Source organism: Aspergillus neoniger, assembly GCF_003184625.1.
Source record: "Aspergillus neoniger CBS 115656 unplaced genomic scaffold BO87scaffold_8, whole genome shotgun sequence".
NCBI lineage: Eukaryota > Fungi > Ascomycota > Eurotiomycetes > Eurotiales > Aspergillaceae > Aspergillus > Aspergillus neoniger.
The window spans coordinates 562820-579483 of NW_020291136.1; the positions used below are offsets into that span (position 1 = coordinate 562820).

General features: G+C 49.1%; 3 protein-coding genes across 3 annotated transcripts; 1 reads left to right on the forward strand and 2 right to left on the reverse strand.

Annotated features, from left to right (window-relative positions):
- Nucleotides 1-1428: 1428 nt before the first annotated feature.
- BO87DRAFT_452688 (uncharacterized protein) lies at nt 1429-2237 on the reverse strand. Its single transcript, XM_025628512.1, has 3 exons — nt 1973-2237; nt 1816-1879; nt 1429-1780 (listed from the first exon to the last, which is right to left on the reverse strand). The coding sequence occupies exons 1-3, from the start codon at nt 2037-2039 to the stop codon at nt 1483-1485; spliced, it is 429 nt and encodes a 142-aa protein (XP_025482220.1). The 5' UTR covers nt 2040-2237; the 3' UTR covers nt 1429-1482.
- An 8344-nt stretch (nt 2238-10581) lies between these two features.
- Nucleotides 10582-12873, reverse strand: BO87DRAFT_354112 (putative glycosyl hydrolase). Its single transcript, XM_025621269.1, has 2 exons — nt 11887-12873; nt 10582-11811 (listed from the first exon to the last, which is right to left on the reverse strand). The coding sequence occupies exons 1-2, from the start codon at nt 12767-12769 to the stop codon at nt 10727-10729; spliced, it is 1968 nt and encodes a 655-aa protein (XP_025482221.1). The 5' UTR covers nt 12770-12873; the 3' UTR covers nt 10582-10726.
- Nucleotides 12874-14807: 1934 nt separating this feature from the next.
- BO87DRAFT_329811 (NCBP3 domain-containing protein) lies at nt 14808-16623 on the forward strand. Its single transcript, XM_025620272.1, has 2 exons — nt 14808-15067; nt 15140-16623. Exons 1-2 carry the CDS (start codon nt 14924-14926, stop codon nt 16421-16423), a joined length of 1428 nt encoding a protein of 475 aa, XP_025482222.1. The 5' UTR covers nt 14808-14923; the 3' UTR covers nt 16424-16623.
- Nucleotides 16624-16664: the final 41 nt, after the last annotated feature.

Here is a 16664-nt window from a genome sequence, read left to right on the forward strand (position 1 = left end):
ATTTGCCACTATCCAATACCTACTATAGGTGCTAACCTAGTAGTGACTGATTACTTACCAGAGGATCGGTGTTGCAGCAGGGATCATGGATGATACTATTCTTACTGGCGTGGTGAGGCATAGAGATGGATACTCTACAGTCGACTTGATCCTTTTTCCTGCAACTAATTTGCCCCCGTTCCTCTCTTTTGTCAAAGAACTGCGGTATCGAAGAACATTGTGTAAGAGACAAGAAGCAGGCTGAGACGTCCAGGGGAACCCATTCCATGAATCGTATCTGTGGCAAGGCTACCCTGGTTGACACGAGTGCCATCTTCTTACGGTGTGCCACACAGGGCATCTAGCAAGCATGCTATTCAGAATGTGATTTTTTTGACTACGGCGTTTCTCGGACATCACATCCTGGTCGGTTGATCTACTCATCCATCGTTGATAGTTTAATCCTGTTGGTGACAAAACCCTCTCGATAGAGACTAATTGCCTTGACCGGAAAGAATAGTAATGGAATAGATGGATGAGAAATTCCAACTTTCCGCATCAGCCCAGCTGATCCGACAGATAGGCGCGATGAAACGGTACAATAATAGCAGCACGACAGGGAGAATTAATTAAAAATTTGTGGGTGCTTTTCAAAACACAAGAGGGAGAAAAAGTGCGAGCAAGTCTACGGTACCGATCAGTCGGGCGTCGACTAAACGGGAAGATCCCAAGCCTAGTTGGTTAGTTCACGGCCCTTTTCCGCTTCTTATGGCAGACTGCAGACCATGGGCGATCTATCCACCAGATCCAGTTTCGACTGCTACTACGTACTAGGTAAGTATGGGTACGTATGGACTGGCCCATGCTCGTCAAAGTTCAGGCCCTGACAGGAAAACGGGAGCGGCAGAAACGGTCTGGGAGGTAGGCGAATGAGGATAGGAGTGGTCATACTGACCGGATGGGTTTCCATGGGTCAGTCAGGCGGGGCGGGCAACCTCGGAATTAGAAATTCTGATGGAGGGCAGAGGAAGGAGGGAAAAGAAGATACAGAGAGCAGGGGACAGGGAAGTAGATTACCGATTTGAGCACCCCCGAGTGGTTGCATAATGGCGTTAAGGTGTACCGAAATCGTGGACAGGCGCCCGCACAACCCCCCCTCCTTCTTCCTTCTCCTCCTTCTCCCCCAGGCAAGTTGATAGGCAAAAAGGGCCATTGTAGGCAAAGGATCGAGTCATGGGCTTGTCCACTCTAGGTATACATTACACTTCATCTTTGATTATTACTATTGAGATGACAATTCTTGTTGCGCATTGTTCACAGCTACCAAATACTGGGTAAATTTTATTCTTCCTTCCCCCCAACACACCACCATATTTACTATTGCTTGCAGTGATTTGATTCGAGACCATGTCCATCAGCCAGCCATGAACACTCTTTTTTTTTTTCTCCCACTTTTTACCCTCGAGTAAAGTACTATATTCTACTACAATACGTAGTTAGCCCTCAGTAGTAGGAGGAATTTGTAACCCTCCTACTTTTGGCCTCACCCTTGGCTGGTGGCGCCCATTGGCCGCCGCTAACCCTCATCCGCACCGGACGCAGGCTTGATCCCTCCTCCACTCCCCGTGGGCCGTTACCCAGAACATGAACCGTTTGAGTGGGGGCAGTGATTGGTGCAGAGCGGCTAGCGCCCTTTGAAGATTTGGAATCTTTTGGCTTTGTCTTATACCCGGTAGGGTTGGGATCGACATGGGGATCGTACGCAATCTCGAATCTGGGCCGGAGTACCTTCGCGCCGGTGCTACCGGCTGCCAGGCATAAGGCAAGCGCACTTACCAGAGATTACCAAAGATCGGACTCGTTCTCACCACCGAGTTGTTAGTCATCTTGGTCATAACTCCTTGAGGTGACCAATCATTACGGCATATTGCCTCGGATATCTTTTCTCGCTTTCCATCGTTTTCTTACACACAGATGCTAACTACGTACTTACTAGCCCACTCGATCTGAATCCCTCTGCACCAGAGACACGGGACCGCTGTCCCGTCACCTCGGTTCATTGTCGTTTTTTTTCTGCATCCCGAAGTCGATCAGGTACGAAGATAAAGGGCTTGAAGTCGATTGGCTCAGAACAACGCAGTGGATGCCCGTGCAGTTGGCTCAGATAGGTACTACTACTTTTACTACAACCACTAAGCAGTGGATTACTACTATTCGCTCAATTGGGACGCAACGCTGAACCACATCTTCATTCTCCGTATAGAGTAATCAGAAGGGGAAATGGATGGGAGAAAAAATGGGTTACTACGTAAGTAGATTTCTCGGGTTCATCCAACCAGCACTCAGTATACAAGTTCCGACTCACGTTGACCTGCAGGGTTCTATCCGGGTGAGGGATCAGCGACGAGACTCGCCATTGTAGGCAATGCAACAGAAGTATGATAGATCTCATGGAATCCTCAGGTTCCCCCTTTTCGGAATTGCCTATCAATGTGGCAGAGTGGCCTTCTGCCTCGTCATTGGCTGTGCACCTTGAGCATGGCCCTCCCAGCCAGGTACTAGCCTCACCCTGCTCTGCAGCTATGGAGTGCGTACATAAATTAAAAAAGCCCCGTATATTGTCCTTTCTACGATGACTTTGGTCACGATCATCCGGGGAAGGTCGGAAGATTCCAAATGATACGTGACCAACGGAAAGTACCAGTGCCTTTTATGAGGGGTTACCTGTTTCCCTAAGCCAGACAGAGTAAAGTGCTTGTCAGCTCACCACGCCGGTACCGTCCCGCTGTCATACTAAGCGGTGGGAATGGATGGGGTCACACTCAAGAAGCTAAAGTTAACCATCCAAGACTATGGGTTTACTAGTATTGTTCGCCTGCCATCCATCCCAAAACCTTGCCCTCGGAACTATTGTTCGATCGGATACAACGTTGCTGCGATTGGGCGATCTAGGTTGATCACTCAGTGCTCGATGTAATGCGCTTGGCGAATCGAAGGCCCTGGTAACTGGTAAGAGTTAGTAGTAGTAGTGTGTCCTCGATTCCCAGTGGCGTGGGAAGGGGGGAACAATAAACTTCGTCAATTGTTCAAGACGATCGGATCCAGATCATCGTGCAGTCGTCTCTGCAGGTCTATCATCTACTCTTCTCGTCCAAACTATTAGCAACTATGAAGGCATCGCCATGTTTTGCCATGCGTCGTTTCTTTTCTTGCAGTAACTATTGTTCCAGGTCACCACCACCACCACCCTCCATCGGCGTCTCCGAGAAAATCTTCCAGGCTTCTATTTTCCCTGCCTAGCCTCCCCCCGAACTGATGGAATTTGATAAAGATTTTCTCCGGATGAAGGGGGAGGGGGAGGAAATATTCGGGGTCATCCGACCTGTATGGCTGGATTTGTCTTGTCACAGACTCGCTCACTCTCACACACTCTATTACAGCACAGAGCAACAGATGGTCCCCCTCTCCCGCCTTACATCGTTTCGGAAGTTGTGACATACAGATTCTCTTACTGGAATGCTGTGTGGGTAACCAACTGTCACCTTCACCGGCTCAACGGAAATTCAAAGCTCCATTTTTATTCTACTCTCTTAGCAAAGCGCGGTTGACAGAGGTTACTCGCTTACAGGTCACCAACGGGAAAGGGCAAAAAAAGGCATCTCAGGGGAAGAGAGTGCCACGAGTCAAGCCGTTGAACGTCATCAAATCATGGAGTGCGCAATGGGGAAAAAACCTACAGCATACTTCCTGTAAAGTAAGGATGGAAGCGAAAGAGCTGTGTGGACGGTTAGAGTGTAACTTCACTTGTTTCGGGCCTAATTGTCATCAATACCGCCAAACTGGTAGTACCGCAGCCTAGTTACTGAGGTATCAGTTACCAATTGGTTCCTCAACTCACCTAAACGGGCTAGTAAGCACGAACCCCTGAGGACCTGAACTGCATGACGTGACGAACCACTGCCCCATATTAGCAGCTGATTGGTCTGCCAAAATAAGGTATTTGTCATTCTGGAAGCGCGGGGCTAGTCCCATCTGGGTAATGATGATCGCGGACTGGGAGGGGGGAAGTCTAGGGAAAAAGAGCGATCTCGGTAGGCCTTTGCGACCTCGTCAAAAGGACGAAGACGCACTTAGATTAATCTTGATTGAGGCGAGATTAATGCAATTGACAGGTACGATCTGGAGAAATGTAATTGATGGTCTCGGCTCGCCATAGTGTTTTAGCCATGCTTTAACGAGGTTCTTTTTTATTTTTTCTTCAAATGGACAATAGCATTCTCCTTCTTTGGACCTTTAGTCATTTTCTGTTTTTCCACCACCCCCTCTCTTTGCCTTCGCCTCCACACAAAACACACGCGCACACATACTATACACACAAACTGAACAAAAAATCATATCATATTGTGGGCCGGACCGCCAACCAAATCGCTCATAAGCATCCCGTCAACAAACTGTTGTGACCCAGTAATTATTAGTGGGAACTGGAATACATTTCACTACGTTAGATACTTACTATAGTACACAACCATTTACCCTCTATTACACAACTTACATTCCAGGTCCCCGAATCCTGCCATCATATCCATGTCAACGTCTGTTAACGTATGCTCCCGCCCGCCTGGGCTTACTTCGGATATACATGAAAAGTAAACTAGCATTACCCCGGTGATTTAAGAAATAAGAATAAAACCCGCTTGGTATCACAAGAAAATCACAAAGTCTCCCCCACGACCCCATTTTACGGAGGGCTTTCTGACTTCAATAAAGAAATCAGGGGAAAGTTGGTGGCTCTGAGCGGTGTCAAACGCCATCTACGTCGTGGGAGGGTTACAAGCCTGCCATGTGGACGGGTACTTGCGATCTGCCTACTTAACCTCGTGGTACGGAGTACCGTGTACAAGAAAACGAACAAACGGATTTACATACATAGTTTACTTACTTACGGGAAACAATCCATACATCACTTTACTTACGCAGCTTTTTCCACTCGGTTAGTACTAAGTAGTTTACTACGTACTACTAGTAACTCTCCATTATTTTTTGAATGTACTTCAAAAACTACTAAAACTACTGGAGTCGACATACGTACGTCATTTCATCAAAGAGATTACAAAGTACCAAGAAGATTCGATGTGTGATCGTCCTTTTGCAACACCACAGCGGCCCGCAGAAATATATATTTTTGAGGCAGATGAACAACAACTTACTACTACTACTATACATATGACCGATCCAACTGTTTTGAACAACGCACAGACTAGCTGTAAGGTACCATCACTACATACATTAAGGATAAATAGTAATAAATACTAATTCCATCTTAATCGTGACCACGACTACTCCAGACCCAGCTGGACGGAAGCAAAGTAAAGAAGGAACCCGTGTGTAGTGTGTACTATTGAATTGATCACGAAGGAGGGGGGGGGCCACACAAGAAGTCTAAATCCTAGTAGCGATGATGTACAGTGCTACGACCACCTTACTAAGTCACCTACTAGGACTACTCTGACTTGCCCGGTCTAGTCTAACTACTTTGTTTAACCCCGGTCGATGGTCCCCGATGTACCTTGGCCTTGGGTTGCCAATCAGAGACACGGGAAGTATTTGAGATAAACCCTGGTTGACCCATACCTTAGCGTGCAGCACCCGGGATTCCTTGATTGATCTCCCCTGCCACTTGCCAGATCTGGAATATATTCAGCAGTGCCTGGCCACTGAATATATTAAATCTTCAGCTGTTGCTCCACGATTAGTGTTGTTTTTTTCTTTTGAAGGGTGTAAGATGTTAATTTTGGTACCTGTCTACTGGGCGCCACTGATTTAGTTGAATATGATTTTCGTATGAGAGGGGATACAAGGCGGATTTTTGATTAATATTTTTTTTCGGGGTACTACTACTAGAAGGTCAATAGAATATGTAACAGTGAAGTTCTAAGCGAGAGAGCGACCGCGCGACCGACTTTGTGTACCTCCACACACACATACGCACACAGCGTCCGCAGGACGTCGTACAGCCGTCAAATCAAAAGGAATTGTAGTAACCAGAGAGAGGGTGAGAGAGCGAGACAAGATAGATGGGCAGGGATCCCCGACTGCAGGACACCGTATGGGGGGGTCAGTTGAAGAGTGGAGCGAACGGCTCTCTCGCATCCCGCCGCTGTTTCCTGACTGTCGGGCCTCCAAGTCTGCGAACCTCAGGAGGTCCGAGCACCGCCTGTCATTTAGGGAGTCTTCTTGTTTTCCGTGGTTTGAAGAGCCAATGGTATTTCAGTACAGTAAAGAGGACGATAAGTATTGAGACGACAACGAGTTTGCTACTACGCTGCTATTCATCTTCTTCCTTTGTTGGTCTTGACGCTTTCATGAATCATGCATGGCTGTTGAGTTGATAATTCTTCCGCCCATTTTTTTTTTTTTTTTTTTTTTTTTTCTTTTTTTTTTCTAATTCTTCCTTTTTTCCCTTCCCTCCCATGCGTTTACCGAGTCAGTAGACCCCGTTTGTGTACCACAGTCCCGACACATGCCCTGTCGATTTATACCGGTTGCGTGGATTTCAAACCAGCGCATGATTAGAATCGGGGATTATAGTACCTGGGAACTTTTTGGTAAAGGATTCAATGTCTTCATTCAGTAATAGTAAACAGGAGGGTGCGGTTGTAAGTTACCCTACATCGTCTTAACTAGTGTTGAGACATTCTCGAGGATAGGTCGAGTCCGTACTATGTTGCATCCTTCTCAACCTATCATCCTTGCTTGGTGGCACATACTGTTCATTTTTTGATTTTTTTTTTCTTCTGAATTTATTTTATGTATCCGTTTTCCGTATCCTAGCATTTGGGTTGCCTGGACCTTGATCCATGGTCCCAAAAAAAAAAAAAAACGGTCAAACCCGTCCCGTGATAACCAGGATGGATCGAGAGATGGGCGGTTCCAGATCTAAGGTACGTGTATGTATTCTGTCGTTCTACTCCTCACCTCACTTCTGATGTCGGAGAATGTGGAATCAATCCCCGGTGGTACCCAGTTCAAGGACTCCGTCGTTAGCTAGCTAGTATGGAGTAGATGGGTAGACCCATGACGTCGCGCGGTATCTGATGGAGGTGGAGAATTTTAAAGAGGGGAGGGGTGAGGGAGAAAGTGGTGGTGAATGTGAAGGGAAGGGTACATACAGGATGCAGCAAGAATTGGCAGGAAAGCCCGTGATTGGATGCCCTCTCTGATCGGGGTTTATGTCTTCCCCTTCGGGGACCATGTGGGTTCCCCGATCCTTCCCAGATGCCCGGCTGGGCATTGCCCCGATTATCTCTTTGGGTTTAGTGTGACAAAGGAGGTGCTGTGCCCCGTCCTCCCGGCTGACCAGGATCCCCACCGGGGGTCGTGTTACCTTACTTCAGCGCGGTAAACTACTTAGCTAGTGACTGTATGGATTTACCGTATCTATCTAGTACGCTTAGTACGGAGTATCTGTAACCAAGTAGAAACAAACCAGTTTACCTTCACTGCCACACACACACACAAACACACCAAGTTATCACTCTCCTCCCCCCGCTTCGCTTTTACGCCTGCGAATCCCAACAAGGGGATAGAGGCACCATGATGCAGCGATAATGGCTACACCGCAGGATTCCTTCCAGTACCACCCTTCCGTCAGAATAGTAACTATCTCAGTATCTAATCCACAGTTCATACGTATGTATACATCTGGAGTCGGGTATTGAACTAGGTATGCCTGTCTGCCACAGTAACCAGGTAGTTCCCCGTAGAGAAATCGATGTATCCATGATGATGGATGAATGATGTATACTGATATGATACTATACATGGTTGGCTAGAATAAGTACTATACTACTACTTACTTGGAGTGATGGCTGGTTGTGTAATGCTACGTCTTTCGTCATAGGGGAGGCACATACACATTGTTGTCCTATGGTATTTCCTGAATTGGAAGGTGTAGAAGGATCGAAGGAACTATCTCTTTTCCTCAGCTCAAGGAAGACTATCATCATCATCTTCTTCTTCTCTTTCTTCATCATCCATGTATACACAATGTGCTCAGCTGGAGTTACTTGGGTTTTCCTTGTACTACCCCTTCCACAAACTCTGGGGAACTTCATCGCACATCCTAGAGGTCGGATACGTCGTGTTGACGCGGCCAGTCACTCTTACTACCACCATGGCCGAGCTGCAGTGAACTCTCTCCAATGCAGCTGACGCCTTGATCCTATGTCTTGGGGTGATGGTGGTGGATTCCTGGACCAATGCAGATTAATGTGATGTGACGGCACTATTGACTTTTGTCGAGACTGGAATGCAACCAGCTTCGAGTCTTCCCTGAGATCTGACAAATTGAGTGAGATACTCTCTTTTTCCACCACCCACACCCTCTTGATTCCATTCTCAGCGATACTTGTCAGCTGGTAACCAGAGGGGATCACAAGACATCATCAGCATCAGTGCTGCCCGTTGTACTTCTACTCCAACCGTTACCAGAACTCGTTCTCCACGGCACTCCCGCTGTCAAAAAAGTTTATTCGTGACTGGTGCCAACGGATGAGTGTGCACCTGCAGCCTAGGTCCCGTGGTGGTCAGAGAGTGATCAGAGTAACATACGACTAACGTCCTGGGACAGGAGGCCCTGCCACCTGGGGCCAAGAGGTGAATCATCAATAGGATGGTTCACGGATTACCGACTGTAGCGAGTGGCAGGAACATCAGTGGGCCTCCGGGCCAACCAGACCAAGCCAGTGCACCCGAATAAACCCAATCTACCCGGTCAAAACTCAATCTTCACGACCCATTCAGCCTTCAGTCCCGGCGCTGAGGTAAGGACCATTGGAGCCGTGGATGTGCCGTCCTCCTCATCCAACCAAGAAAAAGAACCCACGAGCTAGCCGCTTGCCCGGGAACGGCGGCCGCTTCCCTCACCAAGAAGGATAGAATCTTGGTCCGTTTCCATGGCCCTGGAGCCACCCGTTCTTCCTTAATTTCCCTTCTTTCCCGTCAAATTCTCAGTCCTTTGCGGAGGCTACCAGTTTGTAGCAGCCCTCAGATCTATTCTCGGCACATCTGGGTCAGAAACTGGAACTAGGGAGTGTCGGATCGGTTGGTTTGTCGCACCACTGACAATGGGGCATGATGGATCAATCGCTTGCTAACATCAGCCCGGGGAGGTACTGAGAATAGGAACGATGGAAACGATGGCGTCGCACTACTTGTCCCTAAGGATCCAGGGTTAAGCTTTGGCCTCAATCCTTTTTTCCTGTGCAAAAAGAAAAAAAACCCACAAAGGTAACCGAGAGACCAACGAGGGAAAAAGAAATAAATGAAAAGAGGGTCTGGAACGGCAAATTCTTCTGCACAAGCCGTCCTACGATGACTTTTGACGACCGTGCATTTGCCGAGTCGGCGTCTACGTACGGCTCCATAACGAACTACTCCGTCAGAAGCCATCCCCACTACCCTCAACTCCTCTTTAGGCAACCCTCCTCCTCTCTGGCGATCCGCTCCTGCCTCTCCAATCGAGCCGTCAGGGAAGACTTCGGGAGTATACCTGGCAGACGGCACGGAAAGGAACAAATAAGGGGAGGGTGAAGATAGCAAGCGATGCGACGGTGCCCACCCAGACCCATGATATGCACTGCACTGGCCTCTTTGAGCCAACTTTTCCGGAGCTACGGTGGCTAAGAAAACTGATTGAAGCGTGCAGAAAGCTGAGATGGCTGCATAATTCCACGCGAGGCCTTTCGATTCGCTGCCAAATTTTTAAGGTTCACTAGACGCAGCAGTCATAGCTCTCTGCACAGACTTCCACTTGTGACATTGGTACTTCTTCTGGGGGCCAATCGATCCCGTTCGTATATCCAACGGTGAGACGGTCTAACTTACTGTCTATTGCCTGGAAGGGCAGAAGGAAGAGACTAGGGAAGAACACACAAACTCTGTTGAGTCTGGACAAATTCCAACGTACTTCCCTGTTTCCGCCTATTACAGATCCAAGAACTATTCCCTCCTATTGATGAATCCACTCTGTGGCTGGGCTGAGCCATACATTGCCCTTTTCTTTTTCCTGCCAGAAACCCATTCCTTGGGCCATGTGGCTAAGCTGGGCTCATTTTTGTGGCTACGCTTGGGGGCGACCAGGGACATCTTCATGGAGACCCTGGTCGCCACTAGATCGATCGAAGTGGAAAGAGAAGTAATCTAAGAAGAGAGCTTCCAGACTCATCTTGTAGAATGTTCGCTACTTCTCTAGTACTCGATAGTTGCCACGCTTTTGCCATGAGATTCAGCCGTCGAAGAATCCATCCATGCAACACTTTCTTGCTTTTCTTTCCTTGGCGAGGCTGAAAATGAAGCAAGAAAAAGAAAGGAGATAAACCATTGACCCAAGTATTGAAAAAAAAGGGCTATCGAAGTCGCTCTTTAGATTTGTCATTTGCCCCCTCCCTACTTACTGGTTCTGTTCCCTACCTGCTGGATGGATGGATGCACTGTGGCCACGATATTCCAGTAGCAGCATTACTGTAAGTTTTTTCTACGAGAGTGTCGAGTCAGTTCATCACATACACATGCTGACAGATTGCATTTGTGATTTACTTTAGTGGATAGTGGCTGAACTTATCTCTCCCTCTGACAATTTGCAAGTTGATACATCCAACCCTATCCCCCCTGTCGAATACATCAATTCATCCCATCACCGCCAGGCAACTGCCAAACCCAAATACAAAATATCCCACGAGACTCTCACTCAAACCCTGACAAATACCGGCATCGTCTCAATCGGACACTCCACCTGAACCACCTTCCCTCCCTCATGTATCACATCATCCTGATCCCAAACCTTCCACGACGCCCCAGCCGGCAAATACACCTCGATAGATCTCCTCCCAGCCTCGAACACCGGCACAACAAGGTACTTCGAGCCAAAGAGATATTCCGTCTCGACGTCCCATGCTTTCTTGTCAGCAGGAAACTCATAGAACAGTGTACGCATGACGGGCGTTCCCTTCTCGTGCGCCTCCTTCATCAACCCTCTCGTGTAATCGCGCAACTCCTCGCGAATCCCAATGTACTTTTTACAGATCTCGTAGACTTCCTCACCATACGACCAGATTTCATTATCGGATCCTGAATCCGTAGGCCGGTTCTCCGGCTTGGGTTCCCGATCGCCGTGCAGTCTCATCACAGGACAGAATGCCCCCCATTGGAACCAGCGGGTGAATAGCTCCCGGAATGCTGGGTCCGATGGATCGCCTCCATGGAAGCCCCCGATGTCTGTCGTCCACCAGGGTATCCCTGCCAGACCCATGTTTAGTCCGGCCGCTAGTTGGTTGCGGAACGACGACCACGAGGACGCTATGTCGCCGCTCCAAACTAGGGCGCCGTACTTCTGGCTCCCGGCCCAGGCGCACCGTAGGAGATTGACGATGTTGGTTTGTCCTGCCGATTCCATGCCTTCGTAGAACCCCCGCGCGTATTCTTTAGGGAAGATGTTGCCGATTTGCAGGTTGCTGCCGGCGTGGTACCGGTAGAGGTCGAAGTCGTAGACGGAGTATTCGGGTTCGGCTTCGTCGAGCCAGAATACTTTGATGCCTTTGTCGTAGTAGTTTTGTTTCGCTTTGCTCCAGACGTAGGCGCGTGCGGCCGGGTTCGTGGCGTCGAAGTGTGTGATGTCGCCGTTGCATTGCATGGATACGCGGAGCCCCCGGTCGTGGCGGATTAGGAGGCCCTTTTCGAGCATTTCGGGGTAGTTGGTTGATGCGTTTTCGACGGTTGGCCAGACGGAGACCATCAGCTCGACGTTTAGGGATTGGAGTTCTTTGATCATGGCGTCTGTGTGGCGGGGGAGTGTGTTAGTTGGCGATAGAGTTATATATCTATCTATCTAGATGTATGTGAAGGACTTACCCGGATCAGGCCAGAACTCGGGATCGAAGCTCCATTCTCCTTGATGTTTCCAGTGGAAGAAGTCAACGACAATGAGATCTAATGGTATGTTTCGTCGCTTGTATTCTCGTGCGACGTCAAGAAGCTGTTCCTGATTCCAGTATCGCAGCTTGCATTGCCAGAACCCGAGGCCGTATTCGGGCATCATCGGCACATAGCCGGTGACTTTGCTGTAGGCTTCCTCGATCTCAGCTGGGCTGTCTCCTGCGACGACCCAGTAGTCGAGCACTTTGGTAGAGTAAGCTTCAAAGCTCATGGTGTTCGTCCCTAGCACAGCTCGTCCGATAGCCGGGTTGTTCCACAGGAACCCGTAACCAAGGGAGGAGAGCGCAAAGGGGACACTGGCTTGAGAGTTCCGATGCGCTAGCTCGATATCCGCGCCCTTGAGATTGAGGAAGGGCTGTTGGTACTGCCCCATTCCGTAGATCTTCTCTTTAGGTTCCAGCGACTCGAATCGCATGGTCAGATGGAAGTCGCCTCCTAGGATTGGTCGCAGTTCGCGAGCTTCGACTTCTAGGGCGCTGCATTTGGGGTCCTTGAGATCGCGACGATTGCGAGCGTATTCTTCGAGCAGCTTGTCTCCTTTGTGGTTGTAGATGGTGATCTTGCCGCGTTGGGATACTTTGGCTGTGATCTTGCCGTTGGTGATACTGGAGTCTTTGTGCTCTTCGATGCTGATGGTAGGTTCGGTTGATGGGATCTTGGAGGATAAGGCCCAGTCTTCGGTGGGCATGGAGGCCAGTTTTGTGGCTCTTACTCGGAGCGCATTGTCGCCCCATGGCTGGATCCAGAGGAGGTGGTCGTCGAACCGGAAAATGAGTTTGTTGTCTTCGGTGTAGAGCATTGTGATGGTGGTGTGGTTGTCTGGGTGGGGATGCGATGGAAGTGGATTCTAAAGGTCACTGGAGTATGGGAAGGGCTCTATTTGTTTTGAACCTGTCAGTTAAGATGTGGAAATGAGGGGGGTGATTGAACATGCTGTGCAATTGCAGCCCCTCACGATGACTGTTCTAACTGTAGAATAGATGCGGTCCAATTGGGGAATGGACACAGAGCATCCTGCTAGGGCCGCATCGCTGCCTGCGTCACAGTGTCACCAACGCCACGACGGGCATACTGCCGACCAGATTCATTCATCTTCCTCCAGTAGAAAAGGCAGCGTAGAGAAACGACTGCCCTAGAGCGAATGACTTGTTCCGGCCAAGAGATCGGAAGTCATTTGGGTCCACGAATGGGATTCATTGGGCTGGGATAGAGGAATATAGCCTAATGTTAACCGCCACAATCCTTTAGTGAGGAGGTGAAGTTCCGGGGGAGACTCGAGATGACAAGAAGCGGGGAAGGCGGCAACACAAGATTGCATCTGGTCATGATTGCAATCTTGCTATCTTGACCCGACTCATTGCAAGTTTGCTGGATAGTTAGATTGATCTACAGCAGTTTGTTTAATAGGTGGAACGAATACACGGTTCTATGCTAGCGTTAGCCGCTGATGCTGTAGGCTGCTCTACATGTAAAAGAAAATCTATATACCATCATATTCGCCCCAAATTCCTGAAAAGTTGCATCCTTATGGTCCATGGTATTCACCACTGGCATTCTATATCGTACTGCAGCAGGAACTTCGGGACGACAATCCGGCGAGGTTAATTATCATCGTGCGAAGCGACAGCACCCTACGCGGATCAGGTGTCAAGCCATCTTAGTTTGTGAAGAGCAGACTCGCCATTTGACAACGGCAACGGCGGAAGTTACAAGAAGTAATGGCTCTCACATGATCGAAGACTGTATCTCCTGGAACTCCGGTGGGGGTAGCCCGGGCTTTAGCCGGGCCTGACCGTTTATCAGACGGTGAAACAGAGCAGGAAAGTGACCTGGCAGTTGAGGCACCGTTTGATAACCATCTGCTAGGGTAGTACGTGGCTTGATGTACCACTTAAAGGCTAAATGAGACTTCCACTGGGGGGTTGAGAATGAACGGAACTGCAGCATTCGCGACAATGTATCAAACTATAAGATAGCGTCATTTCTCGAGTCTCGGTACATTGCTACCATTCGAAAGCAGGTCACTCAGTCAACTCAGATCATTGATCTGGATGGAGAGACGATACAGCTGGAAGTATGGGACCAACTTCACATCAGTGAGAACCGAAACCACAGGGAAGACTATGCTCGCTTTTGTCACGCCACAAGTATCATCGAGTGAGGCGAGAACAATTGGTGATGCGAATAGACCATAGAGCTTTCAGTGGGACATGATCAGATTGGTTACCCCCACGGCTCTTCCTTGCATCAGAGTTCGACTGCAGCTTCATGACACTTGACTTTCAATCTGATAAGGCTGGAACCATTGCTATGATAGGATCGGAAGGGTGTTCTGATGCTGAGAATGTTGCTTCAAGTCAAGACTAGTCAATTAACCTTGTCCTATCTGGAACTGTCACTTTACAAGCATGCCATGATCTTATTTCCGAGTCACCAAGAGAACACCGGTGACCAACAGCTCAACGACAGCTTTAGCCATGTGTTGCTTGACATGAACGTCGTCAGTGTCGCGCCGATCACCAGCAAGTGTCATAGACAAATTTGGCTATTTGTCAGTCTAATCAGTCTAATCTGCTTTATATGAACCTGTGAATATAAACTTAAAAAAAGAAAAAAAAAAAAAAAAAAAAAGAAGAAGAAGAAGAAACAACAAGCTCTTCTCTGAGATCTAATTGATAGTTGAAACTCAAAAGAGAGATCAAGTTGAAGTGACAAAAAGAGCATCGACATCATCGCCAGCGGCAGCGGCGAAACTCCGCCGGCGACTGGTCCGGGCGGTGTAGAAGACAACTTCCTTTCGGCTTCACTTTACGCTCATCTCAGCCTCCTCGCCGCCCCTCTTCTTCTCTGGTTCATTGCCATCGAGCTTTGTTAAAGCTTCTTTACTTCACTTCTCATTTTGTTTTGGCATAAGATCCAATACCCGCGTCTTCCGACTGAGTCTCCTCCCTCAATGGAGGTAGCCAGCGCGCAACAGCCTTCTCTTCAACTAGACGCCTCCAACGCTGCCCCAGTCGCTGACACAATGGACGCCTCCATGGATATCGACATGGACATTGACCTTGGTCCTCTTCCGGAAGCAGAGACAATTGAGACTGTGAGTCTCATTCTTGCTAATCTATCTTAGATTCTATTTGTTCACTTCTAACATCTTCGTTGGACTGTCCAGGAACAAACCCTCGTGGCAACGACAGCTGCTCAAGATGAATACATCGACCCTCTCAATGAGGAGGCACAGTACGAAAAGGTTCATATACGCGGTGTAGACGAGTTGACAACGGATAACATCAAACAATTTGCTGTCGAACACTTCACCCTGGAGGAGCCAAGTCGCGTTGAATGGATTGATGACACATCGGCAAACCTCCTATACTCTTCGCCGGAGGTTGGTCTCCAAGCTCTGTCAGCCTTTACGCAGGTTAGCGAGGAGGAGGATGCATCTGCGTTGCCTGCTCTACGGTTACGATCCGCGAAGCTTCTCTCTACGCACCCCGACTCTGTCCTCCAGGTTCGGTCAGCTGTCAAGGCGGATCGCAAAAAGCCCCGCGCGCACGAAGCCAGTCGCTTTTACCTCATGCACCCTGAACATGATCCTCGGGAACGCTTGCGACGAGAATTCGCCGCCGACAGACGACGCTCGGGAGGTGGAGATGTCAGTGACGGGGATTACAGGCGAAGACGGTTTGATGGTCGAGAACTGCAACGCCGGAGAGACCGCGATGCAGACGAGAGCTTCAGTGCCAATATGTACGATGACACGCCAGCAAGCCGCGATCGCTCGTCGGACCGCAGTCGCGAAAGGCGGGGAAGGCGAGGGGGGCGCGATCTATTTCCACAGGAAGAAGGACGATTGTCTGGTCGCCTTCGCGACCGTAGCGCGTCACCCGGTCGGGATACATTGATGGAAGGCGGATATGCTGAGGATGATCGGCAGGATCGCAGACGGTTCCGCGACCGGTCGCCACAGCTCGGTCGCCGCAATGAAGGCAAGGAGCTTTTCCCGTCTTCAGGTGCGAAAACTAGCGATGCGAAAGCGCGAGAGCTCTTTCCAAACAAAACTGCAAAGGAACTCTTCCCTCAAAAGGTTAGCAATCATCGCCGGTCAGACGCAATCGATGCTGCGGACGAGACCGCAGATCTATTCTCTCGAAGAATCTCAGTGCCTCTTGTGGATGGAAGCCATGATCAACAACCTGCGCGCCGGAAGCGGGACATCGAGCTGTTCCCCGAGGCGACCGAGACAAGCGGTCTTAACATCCGCGGGACAGCAAGGCAGGATCAGGGGATGTCGATTCGTGGTGCGGCAAATGGCATATCAATCAAAGGACGGGGATCGTCTGTACGTGAACTGTTCCCTTCGAAGTACGGTTCGAATGCCGGCAAGGAGCTGTTCTCCGATAAGATTGAGGGGCGAGGAGGGCCACGACGCAGGGCGGAGGACATGTTTAGCTGAGGCCTAGAATTTTATTTTGGGTCAGACCTTTGGCGAGCAACATCTCAAGTCGCTATGTGCATGTTTGCCTGACTGGTTTCTCTTTGGTTGTCATTCTGCTTTTGCTGGGATGGTGGTGTGAAAAGATACCAATATTTCCTTCTATATATATTTTATACTTTTGTACTTCAGCCTATGAATGAGAACATCTTAACTCCGACTGTACTAAATGCGGTATCCTCATAAAATGTAGTGCTCAGGC

What these genes read in the sequence shown, in the direction of transcription:
- BO87DRAFT_329811 (XM_025620272.1), top strand. Translation starts at nt 14,924, where the DNA reads ATGGAGGTAGCCAGCGCGCAACAGCCTTCTCTTCAACTAGACGCCTCC. An exon ending in AAGCAGAGACAATTGAGACT is followed by an intron (nt 15,068 to 15,139) that starts GTGAGTCTCATT and finishes TGGACTGTCCAG; the next exon opens with GAACAAACCCTCGTGGCAAC.
- BO87DRAFT_354112 (XM_025621269.1), bottom strand. Translation starts at nt 12,769, where the DNA reads ATGCTCTACACCGAAGACAACAAACTCATTTTCCGGTTCGACGACCAC. An exon ending in CGAGTTCTGGCCTGATCCGG is followed by an intron (nt 11,812 to 11,886) that starts GTAAGTCCTTCA and finishes CCCGCCACACAG; the next exon opens with ACGCCATGATCAAAGAACTC.
- BO87DRAFT_452688 (XM_025628512.1), bottom strand. Translation starts at nt 2,039, where the DNA reads ATGAACCGAGGTGACGGGACAGCGGTCCCGTGTCTCTGGTGCAGAGGG. An exon ending in GATTCAGATCGAGTGGGCTA is followed by an intron (nt 1,880 to 1,972) that starts GTAAGTACGTAG and finishes GGTCACCTCAAG; the next exon opens with GAGTTATGACCAAGATGACT. An exon ending in CCGATCTTTGGTAATCTCTG is followed by an intron (nt 1,781 to 1,815) that starts GTAAGTGCGCTT and finishes GGCAGCCGGTAG; the next exon opens with CACCGGCGCGAAGGTACTCC.